The 22,770-nt window shown below is 45.9% G+C and overlaps 2 protein-coding genes across 2 annotated transcripts in view; one reads left to right on the top strand and one right to left on the bottom strand.

Moving 5' to 3' along the window:
- LOC143431826 (facilitated trehalose transporter Tret1-like) overlaps nt 1-22,770 on the top strand; it is a 352,198-nt gene that overhangs the window by 214,947 nt on the left and 114,481 nt on the right. The gene's annotated exons all lie outside the window — the stretch shown is intronic.
- Nucleotides 1-22,770, bottom strand: part of Irsp53 (Insulin receptor substrate 53 kDa) — a 65,108-nt gene that overhangs the window by 41,893 nt on the left and 445 nt on the right. The window contains exon 2 of the mRNA XM_076908769.1: nt 4,659-4,734. Within this exon, the coding sequence (XP_076764884.1) occupies nt 4,659-4,734 (76 nt within the window). The remainder of the gene's footprint in view (nt 1-4,658; nt 4,735-22,770) is intronic.

Here is a 22,770-nt window from a genome sequence, read left to right as displayed (position 1 = left end):
GGACGAAGCGGAGGGAAAAAGGAGACGCGTATGAAAGCGACATCGAGCAGGCTGGACGAGATGTGAGGGGTTGAAGAAGGGTAGGAAAGGAGGCTTTACGAGCCGTAGTAATTACGGTTTCGGTGTTTTCCGGTGTTAACAGTTGTATCTGGCCCTGACATCTACCTGACCCTCTCCACGTTCCACCCTCCTTACGACTACTGCCCTCGCAGTCCACGCAGTTTTCCAATCCCGGAATATAAAGCTTGCCACCCGTTTCCTGGCTGTCTATTGTCTCCATTTTCTCTCCACTCTTTCGCCAAATAAATATGGCTCGGTTACAACCAGAAAAAGGGTAATATTTATCCTACTCGTGTGGAACTTGGATGATTTAATTGTACCAAAACTGGTGTGTTTGAAATACTGGTGAAAGTGGATTTATGTTTGTGAAGAAATTTTGAAAAGCAAGGTGGATCTACTCAATTTCTCTCTTCGATTAAAAAACCATAGCACGTGTAATTTACGCCAACCATTTCCACCCCCTCGTGTACCAAACGAAATAAAAACTATTGGTGAGTTTGAAATGCTAGTAAAAATGGATTTATGTTTGTGAAAAAATGTTAAAAGACAAGGTAGATCTACTTAATCTCTCTCATCAATTAAAAATCCACAGCAAGTGCAATTAACGCCAACTATTTCCACCCCCTCGCGTATCAATTGCACAAATTAAATAGCACCAAAACTGTTGAGTTTGGAAAACGAGTAAAAAGTGGATTCATGTTTACAAAAAAACTGTTGAAAAGACAAGTTGGATGTACTTAATCCCTCTCGTCGATTAAAAACCCACAGCGCGTGTAATTAACGCGAACTATATCCATCCCCTCATGCACGACGGTTGAATACAGGTGTCGTAGCTACCGGTTTTATTTCGACTTGGCGGAAAGCGTTGCATATTCAACGACGAAATATTCCGCTGTAAACATCGAGCGTGTAAGGGCGAGGCGTTCTCGCACCCCCTCACCCCCTTTGCGAGGGGTAGCTCTTTCACGCTTTCGATGCAAAAATGCTAAGGGCCGCGCGAGTGCATCGTTAGAACCTTAATTGCCATTCGACGTGCACACGGGGCATTGTGCGACGGTGTTTCAGACTTTTAACGGCGTTCTTTCCTGTTACGATAATGGCGGTGTAAGTGAGAAAGAGGGGTATAGGTTCTACAGGGTGTTCTCATGGAAATTCGCGATACCACTCGCATACTAGGCACCGTTTAACCAGTCTCTCTCTCTCAACTTCGATAAGACAGAACGATTTTTTGTTCCAAAAAAGGGGCTTGTTAAGCGAATTTCCCGCTCGAGTGACGCACGAGGGTGGTTGCAACCCCATCGAGAGGAAAAATGAGCGATAACCATCGTTTTGGCGAGGATCAGACGGTTGATACGAGTTGCAGCAGTGATTCGAGGCAGAACAGAGCCATCAAAGTAGCTGAACGGCTCGTTAGAAATTGTCGTCGACTGCTCGAGCTTCCGCAGCGTAATGGCGCGCGGATGGAGAGGGCGCTCGCCACTATCGCGAACTTCCTTGGGCCTGCAAAGGAACGAACGGAACGAATTAATTCCGTAGGGGCGAAAACTCGAGGACAAAGACGAGACGCTGGCTTCAAAGGGCGCAATTGGATTCGATTCGTCTCTTCACCCCTCCTCTGATACACTGTCGAGCCCCTTCCACCCCCTTGGCCCTCTTTTTTCGTTCGAAAATCCCAAATTCTTCGACCACAAACTTACAAATTTGATTCATAGCGAGAAATTCAGTTTCTTACGCAAGGTAAACAATTTGTCAACCCCTTCTTGCGAGCCAGCGAGGAAATGCCAGCTAATTACAGCCATCCGTTGAAATATCGTCGAAACGCAAGAAGCGTCCGACGATTTCCTCGGCTACGACCCGCGACGTAATCGAATTCAGTGGCGAGGCGAGCGAAAAAACGGCCACTGTGCGAAGAACTTAATTGGATCCACGAAGAACCAACCGCCTCTTCGAACGAATCGATCAGACTCTGCCTCTTCTTTTCTGTTTCTCACGAAAATCTCGATTTAAAGCTCGCGAAACAACGCTGCAACCCTGCTCGCGCATAATTTATGGCAATCGCGAGGAATACGTTTCGAGTAAGAAGCCGAGTTGGGGAACTTCGAGGAGGGGATAGACTGCTGCGTTGAATAAGTAAAATGCTCGCTGGTGTGCCTTGAATTCCTTTTCTCGCGTGGTTCTCTCAAAAATTGAACGATTTTCGAAAAATTTTCGACTTATTAGCGTCATTAATTACACTTCTCTGCAAGCTCGATCGCTTGTGTACAATTGTTTTCGTATTTCTCAAAGTTGGGCCAATGAAACGTATGCTCTGCATTCATAGATGGCGCAGACATCTGTTGAGGACGGAACTGGTGTTTGCGCGAGTATGATGACTGGCAACGAGAATTTATTATGTGTGTTTGCAGAGCAAACAGAGAAAAGGAAGCGTTTAAGGGGGATATTTACGAGCGCGCTAAGAAAGATATTTACGAGCTGGATAAAAAAAGGTGGAAAGTGTCGTTGGATTAATACCAAGAGCCAACAGAGACGCCATTGTTGCAGGACACGTGTTTCTGCAAAAGTATCAGGCTCATTAAAATGCAACTTGAAATTGTTCTTTTAAAAGCGACCAGATTATGCCACCCTTTGAAGCTCTGACAAAAGAATGGTAATTATTGAGGAGCAGCCCTTGTTGCCTATTTAAAAAGCTGTTTGTCACTCGATGCGTGCACGTCGTACTGTTGTTCCGTTTCCTTTCGAAAATTGCTTCTAACGTCGATTTAAAGGCGCTCGTCGACATTTTCGTAGCTCGCGTTTTACATTTATTCAGAGTCTCGCGTTTAAGGCACCCGAGAGGACCGTAAACAGCGCATAAATGGCCCGCATCGATCCTCCTTTCATTTCGCCTCATCAGTTCTTATTTTCTACACGAGCTTCTCATTTACTTTGGGGCTTCATATTTCCTCGACGGTCGCGCAATAAAATCGCGACCAACCTATTCCTTCGACCATCTAATTATTTTCGCTTTGCCCTCTTTTGCGTTCAGAAACGTCAGCTTTCAGCATTAAAAAGGGTCATTTATACACGTATCTCAATTTTTTAATCACTGTAAAAAGTGTAAAATTGTTGTCTCGTCCGCCAGGAAGATAAATTACGTTTCTTTTAATTGCTTCGAATTCCTTACAGTAAGTAGGATATAAATGAGACGAAAAACGGTCGGTTTTTCTACTAATTAACCTGAGGAGATGGTCTGAAATGCGGGCACAGGCTACTGCACTCGCCTCTAAGACGATTTTGTCACACTGTATGTAAATAATTAATGAAAATTTGTCCACCTTTACCAACATTGATCTCTCCCACGCCCTTATCTCCACTCGAATCCATTTCAACCCTTTATCTCGCTGCAGTGTCTGTCTGGCGTCCCATTGCGACCGTTTCGCGACCCCCACCCAGTGGGACACCCGCCTGCCCCCCACTCGAGCACCCAAGCCAGGGTGCAAGTGTCGTGAGCGATTCCACGCGCGCGTTTCCGCCATGACAAAGCCAGATTTAAGCTCTGCTTACGAGTAGTCGCAGCTTTCCAGCTGGCTCCGCTGCATCGCGACTCGCCACGCCACCCACTCGTGCCCAACGTTTTGTTATCACCCGTAATAGAGAAGTGAGATTTAGAGAGAACGAGCAGAGAAAAAGAGATGGATGCGTGCTTTGCACGGGGCAGGGCAGCAGCTGGTCCGCTTGCCAAACGTCTCCTCCTCGCGACCAAGCAGGCACGCGACTCTTGCTCTTACAGAAACTTTGGATCAGTGACAGTGGCGGGGATTTGAAGTTTTGGGGCTGCGACAGTTGGCCAAATTTATTAATAATAATTTTCCGCGTCTGAGAGGATTTCAACTTCGAGTCGTTGTTAATTAAGGCTGGTGCATGGATTAACGGCAAAGGTAAAAGGCTGGAGGAGCGGAAAATTGTACGCTTCGAGGAGGTGGGGTGAAGTGACTTTGTCGCGTACAATTAACGGGCAGCAACGAGCACCTTCCAGCTCTTGGTGATTCTTGAACGTAACAATTTCCGTGTTCCGTTAGCGACAGACATTCCGACTGCACCTGCATCTGGATTAATTTGCCTCGCGATAATGCGGGAATCCAGTTTACGCGTGGATTTCTCTTAGCACGAGGCTTCCTTTCGAGGTCAGTGGGTCTCAGTGCTGTCGTTGCTTCGAATTTCTCGAAACGATCCACTGAATTCTCAAAACTCCAAGCAAATGAAGAGACAATTTGTTAGAAAAAGCAGTGACGTGAGAGTGTGCGATGGAAAATCGATCGATGGGGTGGTAAAAAGGCACGTCGACAACAGGAACACGTGGGACGGCTGAGAAGGAGCGAAATAGAACCCTGACACCCCCTGTAGCGCGCGATTCTGACGAGCTGGCAATTCGATCCTGAAACAGGACCCAGGAGACGGCATAAAGCTCACTCGACGCTCGTTTGTCCTTTCTTTCTTCATTTCAACCCACCCCTCGAACGCTCCACGATCGTGTCCGTCTGTCGTTATTTGTCTCGCGAGCCACCGCCACCTTTTCACTCGACTCCCACCCTTGGGAAGATTCAATTCGATTCACTCACCGTGAAGAGCTTTCAAATATGTCTTGCCAGCGTTGATCAGCTGCCTGGCTCCTGGGTTGAACTTGTCCAGGATATTCTGCAATCAGAAACACAAATCACCCTTCTTCATTGTTTTGCAGTCAGCAATTTTTGAATTTTTTTTAAAGTCAGAGAACAATTTGTATGAGAAAGTGAAGCGAGACGATGTGAAAGGGAGCTTGGTGGTTAGGTTAGGTGGGTTCCTGCGTTTATCTCACCCCCCACTCCTCCACACTCGCGTCTTGATGTCTTTGAGACCGCGAGAGCCCGTTTTGCGCTCGTCAGAGACAGAAGGGGCGCGATTAACCCCCCAAAACGACGGAATTCTAGCGATTCCAGCTCCAATAAGCTGCACACGATTCACCAGACAAATTGGCTTGCTAAACGTCTGCAAAACCTCACAAGTAATCTCCTCTACGATCTTCAAAAAATGAAGCAATTCTACAGTAAAGATTCCCTTAAAATGAACGTTCAATCAAGAATGAAACAGTTGCCACGTGAAAGTTCGAATCAGATCGAGAGTTCCTGTGGAACTTGAACGGGATAAAGGCGAGTGTCCTCAGGCAAAGCGACAGAAAGTGTCTCTGCTTATCAGAAACGTGGTCAAAGGACCAACTGCAACAGTTGATCCCACTGCTGCACCTTGACTCGAACCCTAAATCAATGTTCCATCGATAATGTCAGTGTATTCATTAGTATTCGACTAATTAAACGTGTCGAACGCAGCCAGCCATCTAATTACAACCACCTTCGTTCAACAAAACACAAAAATGCCTCATCGTCCGATCTCGAACGACGCTATTCGACTCCCCAATTGGGCTAATGAAACCAGCACTAATCCTCGACTGCCCAGCAAACGTCGCGTGGACCAGCGTTGCTCGAGGTTTCGCACAATTCCACGATGGGACGACCGTTTAATCCGCGCGATTGCGATTCGAAACGGTCGAAACACAGCTCGAGGCCAGGCGAGGAACGCGCGCGAGGTGAACGAACGATGGAGATCCGCGCGGTCTTCCGCTATTCAAGAAACGACCTGTTTGCCCGCCGATATTAAGCTCCATTAGCCGACGGACGAGCAGCGGGACGTTTCGCAAACTGCCAGCGGGGAATATTCCTGTTGGCGATATCGCTCGCGACGTTTAACAGCCGAGCAGAGATCGCACGCTCGTCCTCGAGGAACAATCCGCGGCAATCAGGCTGGAAAAATGTCGAGAGGGAATTGGTTGCCAGCTCTGCGAGTGGTCAGTTCGCTGGCTCGCCGCGAGAAAACGAATTTTTCTATGAAAGATGGAATTATTCAGCTCGTTGAACCTGTTTCAACCGCTGAATAAATGCACAGTAGCTGCCTGCTTTGCTCTCACGTTTTTCAAATCTCACTGACACTTCACTACGAGCATTTTCTAGAGAAAAAGTTAGGTTAGAAACGATCCTCTCCATCTGGTGGCTGAAAAGAGTGAGTTTGTCAGAAAGAGTTCAAATTACTTCTGAAACAACCCCTTAGTTGCTGACAGATTTGAAGCAACAAAGTGTCGACGATGACTTGCGAACAATTTCAGGTCACGTATATACCCAGTGTACCATCGATCGTCACGCGAGTCGACAAATTCATCCGCGATCCTCTCTCTGGCAACCGGTTCTCTAAAAAGCATATCATTCTTGACCTCGCTGGTAAAAATGTCGTCGAGTACCGTACGTCAATGTTAAGCGCCTCGACGTTTGGCAATGGTAACTTATGGAGCCATTTCTCTCGCCTCGACAGCCACGGAAGGTTCCAAGCGTTCTCACATTGGACAGCAAATTTATTAGGAATTCGATGTTTGGTAACAACGTTAATTAGAATATTTTATGCTTGATACACGCGATAATGTTCTCTCTCTACCTTCACGATCATTCCAGCGTATAAATCTTACTTTCGCGTGTGTCGCGCGAGCTATCATTTCGTTGTGGAGGGGACTTATTTTATGCCATATTACATCCCGTTTCCGTAATAAATGGAACGGAAGAGTAACGACGCAATATCTCACCGGATAGTCGCAACGCGATCCTGTTCTTTTCCATTTTTTTTTCTTTTTTAGCAGGATAAACATTAGTTAAAAATTGCGGTTAATAAAGGAATATGCGCTGCACAGGGAAATTAATTAGTTCGACAATTATACGATGTAGTATTAAGTTGGAAAAATAGTTGGAGTCTTGTTGGAACAGTTTTGACGCAACTCGATGGATCGAGAAAGGGCACGGTGGGGAGTACTTCGATTTCAAGCGATACCGTTATGGCTGCCGCAGTCTGAGCTGCGATCGTCTCGATTGAAAACCTTTCCCCTCCTCTCGTCCATAGAAATTCCATTGACTGAACGGAGAGTAATATTTTTTGGCGAACGTATAACAAAGTGTCTATAAAAAATTTACATTTCAGAAACTTCCTTCTTTTTCCAGTAATTAAATTTAAATTATACTGTACATTATTCAGAATAGGAATTGTAATATTTTTTGGCTTGTAAGTATCTATAGAAAATTTCCATTTAAAAAAGTTTCTTATTTCTCCAACAATTCAATTCAAATCACCCTGTACATCATTCAAATTAAAAATAAAATTTTTAAAAAATCCTAATCAACAGTTAATGTCCCAAAAGCCAGATTCCACCGACAGTCCGAGCGCTGAAAAATTCCACTCGTGTTCAAGGATACCAGGAAGGGTGCAGGATGCGAAACAAGGTCAGCGTGGAGCTTGGCAAGGTTAAATTTAACCCGGTACCGATTCCGTTATAGTCCACATAACTGGCCAGGCTGGGTAACCGGCGCTGAGCAAGAAAATGGAAGCAACACGAGCGCAGCGCTCGAGAAGGTTTCTCTTATTGGCAACCAGTTGGTCCCCGCGCGGATAAAAACCCAGTCAGCGATGGCGGAAGCGGGGCGAGGAGGGTCGCGCGCAGAAGGAAAGGAGACGGTGGGAAGAGAACGCGAGGTAGAACCGCGGCTGAAGGCGGAGATGAAGCAGAAGCCAATGAATGTCGACTAACGGTACGCGTTGCATGAATTTCGTCTGCATCCACGGTGGATAGCGGCGTTTAAAGTGTGCCCAGGGACGGGCCAACGACACCCAAAACCCGCCTGGATATTCTCGCGTCTCCACGTCGCAACACCGTTATCTCTGAGCAGTCCATGGTGAATACCAAAGCGGATCGAGAGGTCGATCGACGCGTGACTCATCGCCTCGAAGCCCTGCCTGCGTCTCGTTTACAACCGCTGCATCATCCATCCGTGGCAAAGTCAGAATTTTGTCAATGCGCACTGCTGCTTTCGCGAAAGTTGCGTACACGGATTTAAATCGCGTGCAGGAAGTCGAGGGACGTGGAAATACCAGCATTGAATCGCTGCATACATTTGATCCGCTTGGAAACCACCCCCACCCTTTATCGCCTGGCGAGTTTTCAGTCTGAAACGGGGCAAAATATCGTTAAACCGAGCCTGAGCATACGAATCGTTGATACGTACGTACGTACGTACGTCTACCTGGCTTCTACCGCCCCTCAGGCTCTTCGAATCTCTGTTTGTCTATCCGTGAATTCATCCTGACTATCTGCGAACGCCATCGACTGATCTGAATTTCAGATTCCGCGCGGATGTGCCTTGGCGAGTAACGCCAGGGACTCTGTCAGCGCTGCAGCCAGCGAGGAATGGGATTTTTGGTAGACGACAGTTGTCCGTTTCTGGCCACCGTGTATAAATCGTGTAAACATTTGTCCTCCTTCATTAAGGGTAAACAAATTTTTCTCACGATGCGTTCTATTGCGACATCGCCTGGTTTATGCAATGACAATCGTGCAATCACAATTAATGCCCATAACTCTTCCGTTACTAATGAGTTTCGTAATTCGTGATGTAACGCGTGTTTTCACGAAAATTGTCAACCGTTTGCGTAACGCGAACTTTCTACTCGTGCATTTGGAAAGAATTCGAGGCGTGATAAAGGCGTTCGCGAGAACAAAATCCGGATTAGAGTCGAAACGAATGCGTTTCAATTACCCGCGTCCCAGATAGAGCCACCGTAGAAACGATCCGTCAAGTCGTTGATCCACGACGCTCGATTCGCCTCGACGTCCCATAGAAATTCATCCGTTCTCGTAAACTCTGCGAGGATTACGTCTGCCCTGATACAGCGCAGGATGGAAACTGCAGTTTCTTCGAGGATAACCCGATTTTTGTTCGACAGAAAAGCAGAGATAAAGTACGAAAGAGTCAATTAGCTCGAATCGAAAATTTCTAACCTTTATCAAGCACCAATTATTCGCCAGCTCGACGAAAGGCGGGAATTTTAAAAAGCGTTCGCCATTGTCCCAACCCAGTAACGAAGTTTCACGTTACAACGATCCCTGCCTTTGTGAAACGCACGAATGCTTTCAGCCGCGGAAAAATCTTCGACAGTGCAGGAGAAATGAACGAGGCGTTCGTAAATATCTGAACAAGGGAATGTATAAGGCGAGAAAAAAGGTACACGCGTCTGATTCCTATTTACCAGGTGAAAGGAGGTGGCAGAGAGAAAAATGGCAGCGAAGATGCGAGCCCTGGTTCAACTGGAACGTCGAAATTATGCACATTTAAATCAGGCTCGCGCAAAGTTGCAATAAGCGGCGTTGTAAGTAGCTGCTTTGGAATTTACATTTCCTGATGCGGAAATTGCATCTGGCGATAGCCAAGGTGCCGTTAAATCGGCTCTGAGGAATGTCTGCGCGAGCAGAGAATCTACGCGACGGTCAAAGTTAACCCAAATCGAGTCAGCGTGCGATAATCGTTTTTATTTTTTTTTCGAGAGCGATGATTTCGACGAATTCCAGCGAAATTGGCGGAAATTTCGGTAGGAAAAGCTCCGCGCGGCTAATTATCCTCTTCAATTTCATCGACTCGCTGATCCGTATGAAATGGCACCGGTTTCGAGCGTTCGTGAAATTTCCTCTCTGCTGCTCGTCAGACAAATTCCGATCGACGATGAAATTAAATAATGACGCGCCAGGTTTCCAGAGGATCCGCTCGAAAAACGGAAGGACCACGGAGTTTTAAACGACGCGTCCCTCTCTCGATGGAGCGCCATTTTTTTTGTCAGAGGGTGGAAAAAAAGTAGCCAACGACCAGAGTCAAAGGCTGTAACCGCGTTTTCCTTCCTTGGCATCGCTAATTTATCTTTAATTAAGGTCGACAATAAAATATCACTGCAAGGTTGTTGCAAAAATACCTAAAATGACGATTTTTGGTACGAAGAATCTGACTTCCATTAGTTCTACACGACTTTTCGATTGCATCTGCTGTTAAGAACACAGGATTCCACTTAACACAGCCATCGTCGCCAAATTTCTCAGTCGAACGCGTCGAATATTTGATAAGCCCACGTTTATGCAGTCTGGTGGAGGACGAGAGATAAGCCAAGCGGATTTGGTCTCAACGAGGAGCTGAAAATGTCAGATGACAGGGTGAAAAAGAGGTAAAGAGGTGAGGAGAGAAATGTGGGTCTCTTGGGCACGACCTCGTGACCCTTCCTCGTTAACAGCCTCGCGATTGTCGTCTACACCTTCTGCGCCAAGTAAATCTCTTTAAACTCCCGTTTGCTGATCTTAATCGTTCACCAAATGTGCCTCATTAACGCTACACAAATTCTCTGCTGTTATTTTAACCCTTTGAAGCAATGCAACTGCCTGAAATTGCAAGAAAATCGAAATAAAGTTGTCAAAGGAGGCCACAAGTTCGACTGTTCGTCTCGAATCAATTACTTGCTAGAATTTCGCTGGTATCGATGGCATTCGCGACGGTGGCGCCGCGAGAGAGAAGTTTAACTGACGTCCCAGCCAATCAGAGCCACCCCCAGCCGGTTAAACTTCGTTTAATGCGCAAGGACCTCGCGGCCAAACTCTGTTAACGCTTTAGACTAAGCTGCAGGACTTAGCTTCCCTGGGGAACGTACACAATCGCGCGGCTGTGTTCAGATCTTGAAACATCTGCCACGAATCCACGCCAAGTTTAAATAAACCCCGAGTTCGAGGCAAACACGCGTCCGTCGATGGATCTGACGATCTAATCTGGAACTTATCGAGTCCAAGGCACACCAGTTTTCTTAAATGAAAATGCTCGAATTTCATTGAGAGTTCATTGAGTAGACATTGGGGCATTTTTTAGAAGAAATGTATGGTTTTCGTATTGGTGATTGCTATTTTCAGATAAATATGTTGGATGGTAAAAAAGTGACAACCACTGGGTGGAATGAAACTTATAAACTCGAACTCCATCGTGTTTTTTTATTGTGCAAATTGAACATTATTTGCATCGATATTAATTGTTAACATTCGCGTTTGGTCCTCGAATTGGAATTACAAATCGCTCGAAATCGGCCCATTAGAAAGTCTAATTATCCAGCAGTCAGGAATAATCGTAAAATTATTGAATCATCTCGGTTATTTGGGAATATCGAGCGGATGATTGATGCCACGATGGAATAACAAAAATGTCAACGTTCTCGCTGGCAATAAATAGGCTGTAATGAATCTGTCAGGAGCAAGTTGGGGCACTGCGAGAGCTACGTGGCACGCGTGGCGCTTAATTAGAAGCAGCGTAGCGGCAAATTTTCGAATCAATCGATAGAAACCTATGAATGATAAATTACAGCTTTAACATTTAATTCTCACAGCTTCGTGAGTCTTTAAAGAAAGAAAAAAATAATTTTACCAAAGAATAAAATAGGAATTGAGGCTGTTCTAGGTTTAAGTACACTTTTGGCAGTTATTTTGCAACCTCAATTGTTCCAAAGGGATGAAACACCAACTCAGCGCGTCCAGAAACGAAGTACAACGCCCATCGATCAACCAATCGCACTGTTTGTCAATTGAATTCCATTTTACGACTTCATATTTATTTCATTCTGCTTGAAAATCGCGTGTCCTTTGAAAAGGCGACAGTGTCAAACCCAGCTGACCCTCTCTCGCCACTGCTCATTCAAAGAAAGATCGCACCACGCACCATCTTCGCTTCAGAACTTGAAAGAGACGCCATTATAACTTTTCGAAAGCTTCGATGGGTCGTTATTATTTTTTCCAACGAACAGAGACGCTCAGAGGATTTAAAGGAAAGTTTTAAAGGGCCTCGACTTCCTCAAAGACGAAGAATCGCTCGATTTTTTTTTGTAGAAACTCGTGTAACACTCGAATATTTCATTCGACCAGTCAATATTAATCTGGCGCGTCGCCAATGTCCCGGAAGTGCCGCGCGTATGTTCGCCATGCGTGAACGCGCGCGATGGGTGCTGGTGGATGCTACACAGCTGACGCTACGAATTCTTTCTCTCGTTTTACCATATTTCTTCTTACGTAACATCACTCGCATCTCTTATGCGAGCCTCTGACTGCTTCTCGATTCATCGATGCACGTTTCGTCATCGTACATAACTGGCAGCCCTTTTCGAAGTTATAGACGTGGGTAAAGTTCGCTAACAGGATGGCAACTTGGTAATTAACACCATAAACGAATAGTGAAGCCTTCAACTCACGAAAATTCCACTGATAGACGTTTTAAAAAATGGTACACCCTCTTGAGAGGATATTGTTGGCTTCGCAGGACTATTTGGACCTTCCTGTTGTTGTTGCCACTTTGTGCGCCATCTTGTTGCCTCTGCTTCTCTGTGGTAGCTGTTATTCTATCGTCTCGTGGTTCTTCAGCTTCTTCCCTTGCCTCGCCATTGGACGCTCTTCCGGTGGAGAGCCACGGAAGTGCCGCAGGACCATATCTTCCTTGTCGCTTGAAATAACGAACACTTTGCTGGCGTGCTTTGACGTTTCGTCCTTTGAATTTACACGCGACGTTTGCTCAAGCGACTTGCTCTTCAGTGAATCCTCTGTTGGCCTCTGTCGTCCACTCTGCGCCTCTTTTATTAACGCTGTTCTTCATATTTCTGGATCAATACCTCGTAGCATATCTTGTAATCATGCCAGTCGCGGTTACGTTAAAGAGACACCTGAGTTTCACACGTTCAAAGTGCTCATCTTTGCTCCACACTGCCACCCATGCGTATGATTGGAAGTGGCTCTGTGTCTCCACTCCTGACAGCTTTAATTTCCTTCGACTGCGTCAGGTAAAGACTGCTGTAACTACTTCCTGCGCTTCCATCGAAGATACCTCGCGAAATTTCTAGTAACCACGACGAGGAGAACGTCAGTAGTCGAAAATGAGATTGCTGGGGGCAGCACAGACCCTTGGGAACGACCCTTTGTCGCGAGTGAGGCGAGCAACCCTTGCAAAGGGTTTCGATTAATGAAAAGCCTCTGTGTTTTGCCAGCACTGGCATCGTTTCTGTTTTTGTTAAGGCAAAACTAATGTCACAATGCATATGCATTGACTGAAGATTGCTTCAGAGTCTTCTCGAACCAAGATGGTGAAACGACAGTGTCGCCACCTGGAAACTTCGTTAAGAGATCTTGAAACGTTTCGAAAATAAAGTCTTTGCAACTGTATTGTTTTTGATTTGTCAAAGAAATATTGTTCTATGAAGTTTTGAGAAGCAGATCAATGAATACTTCAGACGAGACATCAAGCACGCAGAGTTTCGCACTCGAATTCACTGGCTGACCAAGCGAATCCCAAACCAGCGCGCCAGGTTAATTACCGTCGACTTCTTTCGCGAGGCGCACAAGTGGTTGCTTAATTAGCACGAAATCGCGCGGCTCTGCCTCGTCCACGGTCACTCGCCAAGGCTCCGTTTAATGCTAACGAAAAAACGTACATTTGTTCGCGTTCTAAGCTTGTCACGCGCTGAAAAGTTGCCTCGACACCAGAGAGAACCTTCCTCGAAGTTCGCGAACTTCCAATTGGACGAGTCTTACAGCCAATGGGAACTCCTAAACCGATGCTGCTGTTCGAAATCCCGAAAATCGTGGAAACTTTCTGAGCGAGAGATTCGAGGACTCTCGTCACGCCCTCTATTAACATAACAGCGTCCACAAAGCCAGCAATTTTCAATGGAACCAGAAACGTGTAATTGTATTTTTCGCGGAAATCTGCAGGCGAGAAATATTGCATCAATTTCAAACCAGCGAATAAATATCGACTGTCGGCGCTGGAGCGAGTTCGAAAGAGGAATTTCACGCATTTGTAACCTCTCGCGGCTTCAGTTTCGCAGTTTACCGGGTCATGCGATGAAAAAAAAAAAAACACAGCACAGAGAGGTGGAGCAGGATTATTGTTAAAATTCAGCTGCGAGAAACTGGCGAGACCAAAGGGACAAAGCGAATAGCCGGTGTCTATCGTGTTTGTCGATCGGTCAGTCATGATCCGGATAGTCAGACAGATCGCTAACAGCGGAATGCTCGAGCGGAGTTACGCAACCGCGTGGCCTGGAGCAAACAGACTTTACTATCGCTCGAGAAAGGGATATACCCTTCTCTTTCCACCATCCGTTTCAGTCTAACTCGTGTTCCGCCAATAACACTTCTCTAACTTCGATCGAAAATATTATCCTCTCCTCTGATAATCGTCAAACGAACCAGGAGGGGCAGAGAGACAGAGAGAGAGAGAGAGAGAAGGGGTTTCTGAACGTGGACAGAGAAAAGTTTTTGGTGTATCAACGCGTAATCCGCTAAAACCAGCGCGCACGATTTCATTCAACCTTTACCTTTATCTCTCGATTTAGTATCGCTGCGGATACAATGGCACAATGGCGCGCGATACCATCGCGAGTAAAAGTCCGGCATTGTTCCAACGATTACGCTCGCCCGCGTAATCCTTAATTGCGTTTGCCCGTGGCGGGACCGCGATCTATACGATCCTTTGAATCCACGACATTGTGCGAGAGAGCCTGTCACACCGTGGACAAGCTGTGAGCGCCCCCTAAACTGTCCAGACAATGTCGAAACAAGCGTCAGAGCAACACGAGCTTACCATCGCCTCTGTTCACAGACTTATCGTCAAAATTGTCTTAATAAACAAATATTTAGTCATTTTATAATGACTTTACACGTGGAACAAGCTGCAAAACCCTTGTGGAGGGTTTTGATTATTGTTCTGAAGAGAGTCAACGCGTTAGTGTTGGTTTAGGAACGCGCAGCAATTGTTCTATCGCGGAGAAACCACGCGAATGGTGTTCTCGTGAAAACCAGTCGAACGACTGGGCCACCTTTAACCTTTTCCATGGCAATCGCGACTGGTGGGTCTTATCTAGGCTCGTTCCACTTCCACGTGGACGAAGGTGAAAGACGATATCCGTTTTTTATCGCCTCTCTCGAGGGTTATTAAGAGACAGTTAGACTGGTTTAAAACCCTCGCGTAACCGCTCGAGTGACTAACGAATGGAAATGTATGCGAGCTCGTCTTTTCCGGAAGACATTCTACGCGTATCCTCGAGTGTGGCGAGCGGAGAGGACTTTCCACGCGGCTTCCAGGAGATTGTTGGTCACGATGGAAACCTGTTGGGCGACTAACCTACCTGAGAGCACCTACGACCTTCTCGTAACGCAGCGGTGCGCCCATTGGTTGCACAATTCCGCCAGTGCTGAGCATCGAAAGAGTCACGATCCAACCAGGATTACTCATACGCTTAATGACACCACGTTGGATAATTTGAGGTTATTAAATTCGATGTAGCCACCTGATTCGAGGAATTCCTCGCGTGCCAATTGCTGGACGTAATCGACGCGAGTTACCATGCGGATAAGGCGTAATTAATTCTACTTGAACGATGAGAACTGGTGTAGGAAGTCGATCCGTTCGTCGAATGGAAAATCGCCTAGGATTGTCGCTCGCGGAACGAAAGATCACGAGGCACGTCGAGAAAGTTGCTTTCGCTCGACTCTTCGAGAGGAGATCGGCCACTTCTCGTCGCCATTAAAACGAGCTAAGCCAGGGACGGCGATATCTAAGCGACACTCGCCTCTATTTCGACTTTAAACATTTCTTAAACGACCAATCGAAGACTTAAACTATTGCAAATGAATTTTAGCTCTATTATTTTATTACTCAATGCTGATGTCTTCAGAATCTCTCTCAGGTGCCATAAAACGACGAAGAAAATATTGAAGCTACTGAAAATAAATTTTATTTATTTAGAACGTTGATTTGATTACTTTTATCGTGGAAGAGAGTTCCAAGAGACATCCATGCGATAAATTCGAGCTGGTGGATGGTGAAAGTCGTGGTCTACCTTGTCGAGCGAGCAGCTAATCGGTCAGGATCACGGAAACAGCTGTAAATTGGAGGAAGTTTACATCGTCGTGGATTATCGACGATCTTCGAGCGTTGCTCTACGTGAGAACGAAATTAGGGCGATCAGGCGTCAGACCACGAATTACGAGGCAACGCTTGGCAATTTCCAGAGTTCGTCCTTCCAAAATGGAAGCTGGAGGAACATTCTGCTCTGAATTCAACGACAGAACTCGACTTTCCAACGATTAAAAACTTAAGTTGTATTTTAACAATTAATAAAATAATTTCCACTTTGTGTATTGAAGAAAAATAGGAAATTGTTTGAGGATAGAAGGCTCGTTTCGAAAATAGAAAGCTGCAGAGACATATTTTATATGGAACTTTCGAAGTAAGCAGTAAAAACTGCCATATCGCTACTTCCGTTGAAATCGAACGAGATCGAGCAAGAAGAGGGAAAGAGAAGAAAAAATTTGATCGATATCTCGAAATAAGTTTCGAGCAAAGTTTTTCCTCGCCGGAAACAAGGCCCTAATGCTTCTGTTCCGAACTACCCCTCGAGCGGTTTATATCTGCTCCACGTATAACTCACGTACGGATTTCAGAGAGGAAATTGCATTATTTGTCTCAAATATAAAAAGCAGTAAACATTTTCTAAAAATTATATAATTGAAAATATCAGAGTCATAAATTTGAGATATATTTTCTGCAATTATTTCTAAGTCTCAATCACCCAAAATTGCATTATTTGACTTAAGAAGATATAAAGATTTTCTAAAAATTCCATAATTAAAAATACCAGCGTTATAAATACGACAACCATTTTCTGCAATGATTTCAAGTCTCGATCAGCCACAACCACTGAAGCATCGACGATAATTAATGACGCAGGCTGCATTGGCACGGAAACTAAAGAGCATCCATCCTGGCTGTGGTTTTAATTCGCCAGGGAAGTTAAGTGACTCGAACGAGGGAGAAAAAAAAATCGTTTAGATGAAGCACTCGAGATCGTTGCGCCGTTAATTCCAGCATCGCTGGTTTAACGATGTTTACAGAGGCGAACTATGATTTCGAAACGATCGAGAAGGCAGAGGGACGCGTAAGACTTCGCGACGGATGGAGGACAGCGCTGGAGGGGGTGGACGCGTTCAGCAGGAAGTGGCGGACGAGGTGGGGCGGAAGCAGAGGTTCCATCCACCGCCAGGTCGAGATGGTCGCTCATAAATATTCATACGGAATTCCTGAAGCCAGGAAAACATCCATTCCTGCAGGAGCGCACGTGCATTCGGCAATTTAGTCAAACGAAAAAAGAACGCCAGGCTCTGGACCAGCGTACCACGAAGAGGAATTACCATAGGCCAATTTCTGATCGGCTGTAATGGCGACTGGTCGAACGTGTTCCGCTAAAACCACTGAGGCAGAAAAAAAATGCATCTCGAGACGAGACTTTCGATTCTAACTGGAAATTGAAAACTATTTGGGCAATCCTGGCTCTGTTTGGTCAGCTGTGCGAATTAAAATTGGCACGTGGAGGCAAATCTTGCGGACACGAACGAACCACCCTTTTTTCTTTCCTTTTTCCACCCCCAACAGTGGCTGGACAACGATTTCTCAGTGGCTATGTTAGCTTGGCATCGCGCTCAGAAATTTCCATAAAGAGGGGTCACATTTTGCATAAAGGCGAATTTATAATTGGCCACGAGCCAACGTCTGCGACGCTTCTCCTGTTCGATCGCGAATTTTGATTTCAATCAGCCTGCGAGGGAATTATTCCGCTTGGGGTGGCCAGTTCTCCAAATCTGTAGCCACTTGGAAAGTTTCTCGCCTTCTGTTGAGCAATATATCGCCATTTTAAGACGTGGACTTAAGAGATAAGATACAGATTTATTAACTAGTTTGTGTACCAGGAAAACCATAAAGTAAAAAATGGAATTAGTCGTTTCAGCCTTTTTTTTTTGCTTTTTTGCTTCTAGTTTGTCTGGTGGTGTTCCAGGCGAAATGGAGGGCTGTGCACCCGTTTTTTTCAAACTCTGCTTGCTCGCAGGGCGTGCTGGGACGCGTGTGTGGCCGCGTCAGTTGGAAGTGGCTTGGAATAGCTGACTAGTTTGACAATTAATAGCCTGCGAGCCCAAAATGCTCGCGTCTGCGACTGGTATACAGAAGTATCATAAATGTTCGCAACTCGCGAGTGTTTCAACCATGTTTCACCTACAAAACAGCTGAATCCTTTTTCTGCAAAAAGGAATTCAGTTTTTGTCGAGTTTGACGGATGGTTCTTTAAAAAATGCTGGCATTCGTTCATTTATGCAGAGAATTCGAAGATTCTCGTGCGAGCATATGGTAATTATCGACGACCTCGAAGTTGGAGCGATTTATGGGCGTTCGCGTCGCAGTTGGCAAAAAAATGACGGCAAACATCGTCGTAGAATTTGTTCGTGTCCGACCGCGAGGTATGCAGTCAGAACTCGGTATCCTCGCCCTTAATTGGCTGGTTCTAGTTCCTTTCTCTATCCACATCCTTCTCGACTGACGACAATGTGCCTCGACACGATAACCCACGGTATGCGCATCGATTTTAAGCTGCCCTCCTCCTGCATCGCTCGTGGGACAACCGTTTAAGGGACAGTCGCTCGATGGAATCCGCGCGATTCACGGATTTCCGGAAAAATCGAGCGTCCTTGCTCGAAGGAGCGAGCAGTGGAACAATGGCGCCTGCAGCAGCCACAGATATTTAAAAGACAAATCCTCGACGATGTAAATTCACGATACAACGTGATAAAATAAAAAAATGCACGATGAATATTTTCCTGTTCGCCATTCTCGCGAAGGAACGCCATCATCGACGGCCACGACGAGCGATTTATACGAGTTCGACTATTGTTACATTATTCAACGAGCACCACAGCCGCGTGAGCGAATTTTCGTTCCCACATTTATAATCCCAGTTAAATAATTCACGCGCGACGCGTTCGTAGACGTTGATAACGCAATTAATCGCGGGACAATGACCAGTGTAAATATTAATCTAAGCTGAAATTCATCGACAAACCAGCGGCAGTCGCTTGGGGCGCGAAGCCAGCAGACGAGAGGCTTCTGTGCTCGAAGAATCCTAACGAAGCACCCGGTGCGTGGCGCCAAAGGACGCAAAGGAAGCTCGACAAGTGTCGCGAGGGAGAAAGAGCGGAAGAAAGCTGTGCACACGGCTCCATGTTCATTCACGCGATACTTTTCATCGTTCAGAGAGCCCAGGCTGTTCGTTACTATTTCTATCTCATTAACGACCGCGTCTATCGAGACGCGCCCCTCGAGAACTACCCCTGCGCCTCGTTAATTGGACCCGCTAACTAACCAACAGCGTCGCGAGTTCGCAGATAACGGATAAAAATTATCCACCCTCGATATTAATCGCGGTTTCCTCCAAACGAACTTGCCTGCCGGCGCAAGAACGATATTTTATCGGAATTGCATCCAGATTTCGTTTATTAACTGCAGCCACCCCCACAATTGGACGCAAACGCGCGCCACCAACCAACCCTTCCGTACAAAGTCTTCTGCATCGTCCATTTGCTAATTTTGTGAACGAAAATTCCTTGGATGGTTCTCTGTACAGCCTTCACAAGTCCCAGAAAGCATCAGGGACCTCGAAATTCCGCGTGGATGATAAATGAATCGACTAAACGTTTCTTATCGCTGTCAGCGAGGGTGGAGTTAAATCGAGGGAGCGACTTTATTAAAAATGGAACGCGATTCACGGGAAATTACACCCTTTTATTGTAACCCCAGAGTCCTGTAAGCAGGATAATGAATTTTTTTCCCACCGCGTGGACAGAACGCGAGAAAACGAAGGGAGTTCATCGATCGAGGAGGACCAAGTCGAGGGTGGACTTTCTTTCCACCACGCTTTGGAATATGAAAAAATGGATTCTTTGAACCGTTCAAGCGGTAATTAAACAACCCTTAGTTAGGACACGTGTTTCGCTTACTCATTTCACTGCAATTTTACTTTGAGGGGGTGAAACACACCCTGCAGTCTTCGAAGAGCAATTTAGCTGCTTTAAAATTCAAATGACAGACGGAGCGATCGAACGACCGCAATAGCTGGCTCGACCAAAGAAATTCGACTAATAAATCGCAGGGTGCAGGGCGCGCCATACATCGAAATCGCCGCGATAAGACGAAATAAGCGAAGCCAGTCTCCTCTGGCGCTAATAAATTCCCGTGGAAATCGCGGTGGTAAATCAGGCTGGAGTAAATCACACGAAAGATTCGAGAAAGAAAAGAAGACGCGAGGGGGTGGAAGAGGGACAAGCGGCGTTTTCTAGTCTCGTTACGATCTCGATCTCCTTCAGACGGTGGGCCGTTAGAAAATAACGAGGTAACTACAGGTTAACGCCGTTATCGCGTGACAGGGTTTATGGGGTCCCATCGCGGACAAGCGAGCCCCATGGCGCGAGTATATCACGGCACGCGCAGTTATGTTTCAACGGGGGTGTATTCCGGCGGTTCGCCATACCGTGGATATTAATTGGCTTCCGATCTGCATCGCGAACGCCAAACCATCGCGATACACCCCTCTCGGATACCCGCGAGGCGTCAAAACCCGTGCCAGCACAGCGCTCGTGTGAGTTTAAGCGAGCACCCATCTGTGTGCCTGCAATTTACCTGGGAAATGTGATCATCTAATCGATTAGATGTGGGCCAACTACCCTTAACGGAGGATTAAATAATTAGTGGACTAAATTTGATGAAAATTTCTTTTAGCTGAGTACTGGTTTTCTATTTATTAATTCCATAGGGGTGCACAGTCTAATTTAGAACCAAAGCATCAATTCGATGCTTTACAACAGCAGAAAACAATAGAAAACAACTTACAGTGGTTAAGATGTAAAAATCGAAAATGATTATTGGGGGTTGATCTTAAATTAAATAATTAATGAGCTTACCAGTGAACTTTTCTATTTATTAACCCCATAGGGGTGCAAAATCTACTTTAACCTAACCAAAGCACCAACTTGATGCTTCACAACAGCAGAAAGCAATAGAAAACAGTTTACAAAAGCCATAGAATCAGAACCAAGACGGAAGAATGGAAAATGACTATTGGGGGTTGATGGAACTGCAGTTAGCCCTACGTGTCGGTAGTTAATTAACGAAAGCCCATTCGTTACGCGCTCGTAACGGTCAATTCTTGGGCCTGGAACGATATCGAAACAAATCGATGCGCAACCGGGTTCGTAAGTAGACCAATAAATATCCGGGCGCGCAAGAAGGGGTTGTTGCGCGGCGGATCGATGGCCAGCGGGGCGCAACGCGCATCTCGATCCGCGTATCGAGCACACGCACATACCAACTACCCTCTCTATGAGTAATGTATGCGTCTTTGCGCGAGTTCAAGCGGTGCTGTAAAATCGAACCCGCGAAAATAAAAGGATTATCGCGTGGGATTATGCGATCCTGCTGGTTTAATTCGCACGCGTCGAAACATGGCGAGCCCCGCGAAAACGAACGTTGGATCAATTTACCTGGGGGGTGGGTGCGAAGAACCGAGTTTACAGCCCCTCTTAAGCTTTTCAACGGTAATTAATTACGTTAATAACTCCGCCAGGCGAATTTAAAGGGCGAGGACGAGGCGTCCTTCTTTCTCTGGGGGGAACCAGGGGTGCTGGCGTGCCACTAATTCGTTAAGGACGCCGTCTTAACGAACCCATTTGCGGGTAATATTAATTCCCTCGGTCATATTTAATTGGACGGTCCACGCGGATTCGTCCAATTTGTCACGTTTTACTAACGACTTCCCAATTCGAGGGTTCAAGTGACGGAGCTGGTCGTCCGGCTCGTTGGAGCTCGTAATTGTATTGGCTGAGACCACCCTGGGGCATTTACGCAGCTTCTTCTAGCGTTAAATAAGCGAACGTTTTATCTATTCTCAGATAATTACCAAAAAATCAATTTAAATACTTTTGTAATTATTTGTGGGTCTCTTAAGTGCTGTGAGTCGCAGCAATTTCTCATTGTCAGCTATATATATGTGTGTGCACACTTTCAATAGTCAACTTCTACAAAATTTCAGTGATCAAAAGCCACAGAGTACTCACAAATACAGTTTCACTGAAGCCAGTAATACAATCACGCATTATTCCCAGCCTCGTCGATCTTAAACCCAACTTCGAGGCGAAACCAAAGGATTTCGTTAAACGAGATGATAATTTCGTTCCTGTGGCGAATTAAATACCGCTGGAGAATAATTCAGGAAGACGGGAAAAGGTCCCGCAAACGAGATTGCGTCCAACTGTTTATTATGTTACGGAATATAATAAGCCCCATAGAAACCTGGCCTCTCGACGATGCTCGCGTCGAAAGATGGCGACACTGTTTCTCCACGTTTTTTCCTACCCCAACAGTCGCTGCAGGTCAAACGAATCGCAGCCCAAGAGGAAGACTGAGCAATCGTGGCCAGCCAGTTGAATGTCTAGAAAGTTATTATATCGACTAGCCGTGGATGACGTCTCGAGCTAATATTCTCGAGGAAAGTGCTGCAGATAAGGTAAACGGCGGCTGTGGAAGTTCGTTGTACATTCGCAAACATCGTGGAGGGAGAAGTTAACGTCGTTTCCGATAGCGGATGATTTTTCTGCAGGAAAACTTCTTCTCGTTTGACTTTCGCGATGCTTCTCCGCACTTTTCCATTAACCAACAGATCGCTGATGGATTTTAGCAGTACGAATGGTCACTGGACTCGAGAGTGCAGAAATTAGAACCGCCAGCGAGCGCATAAGTAAAAGTAACTCCACTGGCGGACAATAAACCAGCGCAACACGGATATCTGTGCACAGCTGCATACAATTTCGTCACGCACACCGGTGTTTTACTGACTTTTACCATCAGCGCTGGTGTACTCGCGTTTTCTACCCAGATTTCATCAGAATCG

The sequence above is a fragment of the Xylocopa sonorina genome, unplaced genomic scaffold (genome assembly GCF_050948175.1).
Source record: "Xylocopa sonorina isolate GNS202 unplaced genomic scaffold, iyXylSono1_principal scaffold0014, whole genome shotgun sequence".
NCBI lineage: Eukaryota > Metazoa > Arthropoda > Insecta > Hymenoptera > Apidae > Xylocopa > Xylocopa sonorina.
This window is presented reverse-complemented; position numbering and strand designations above follow the sequence as displayed.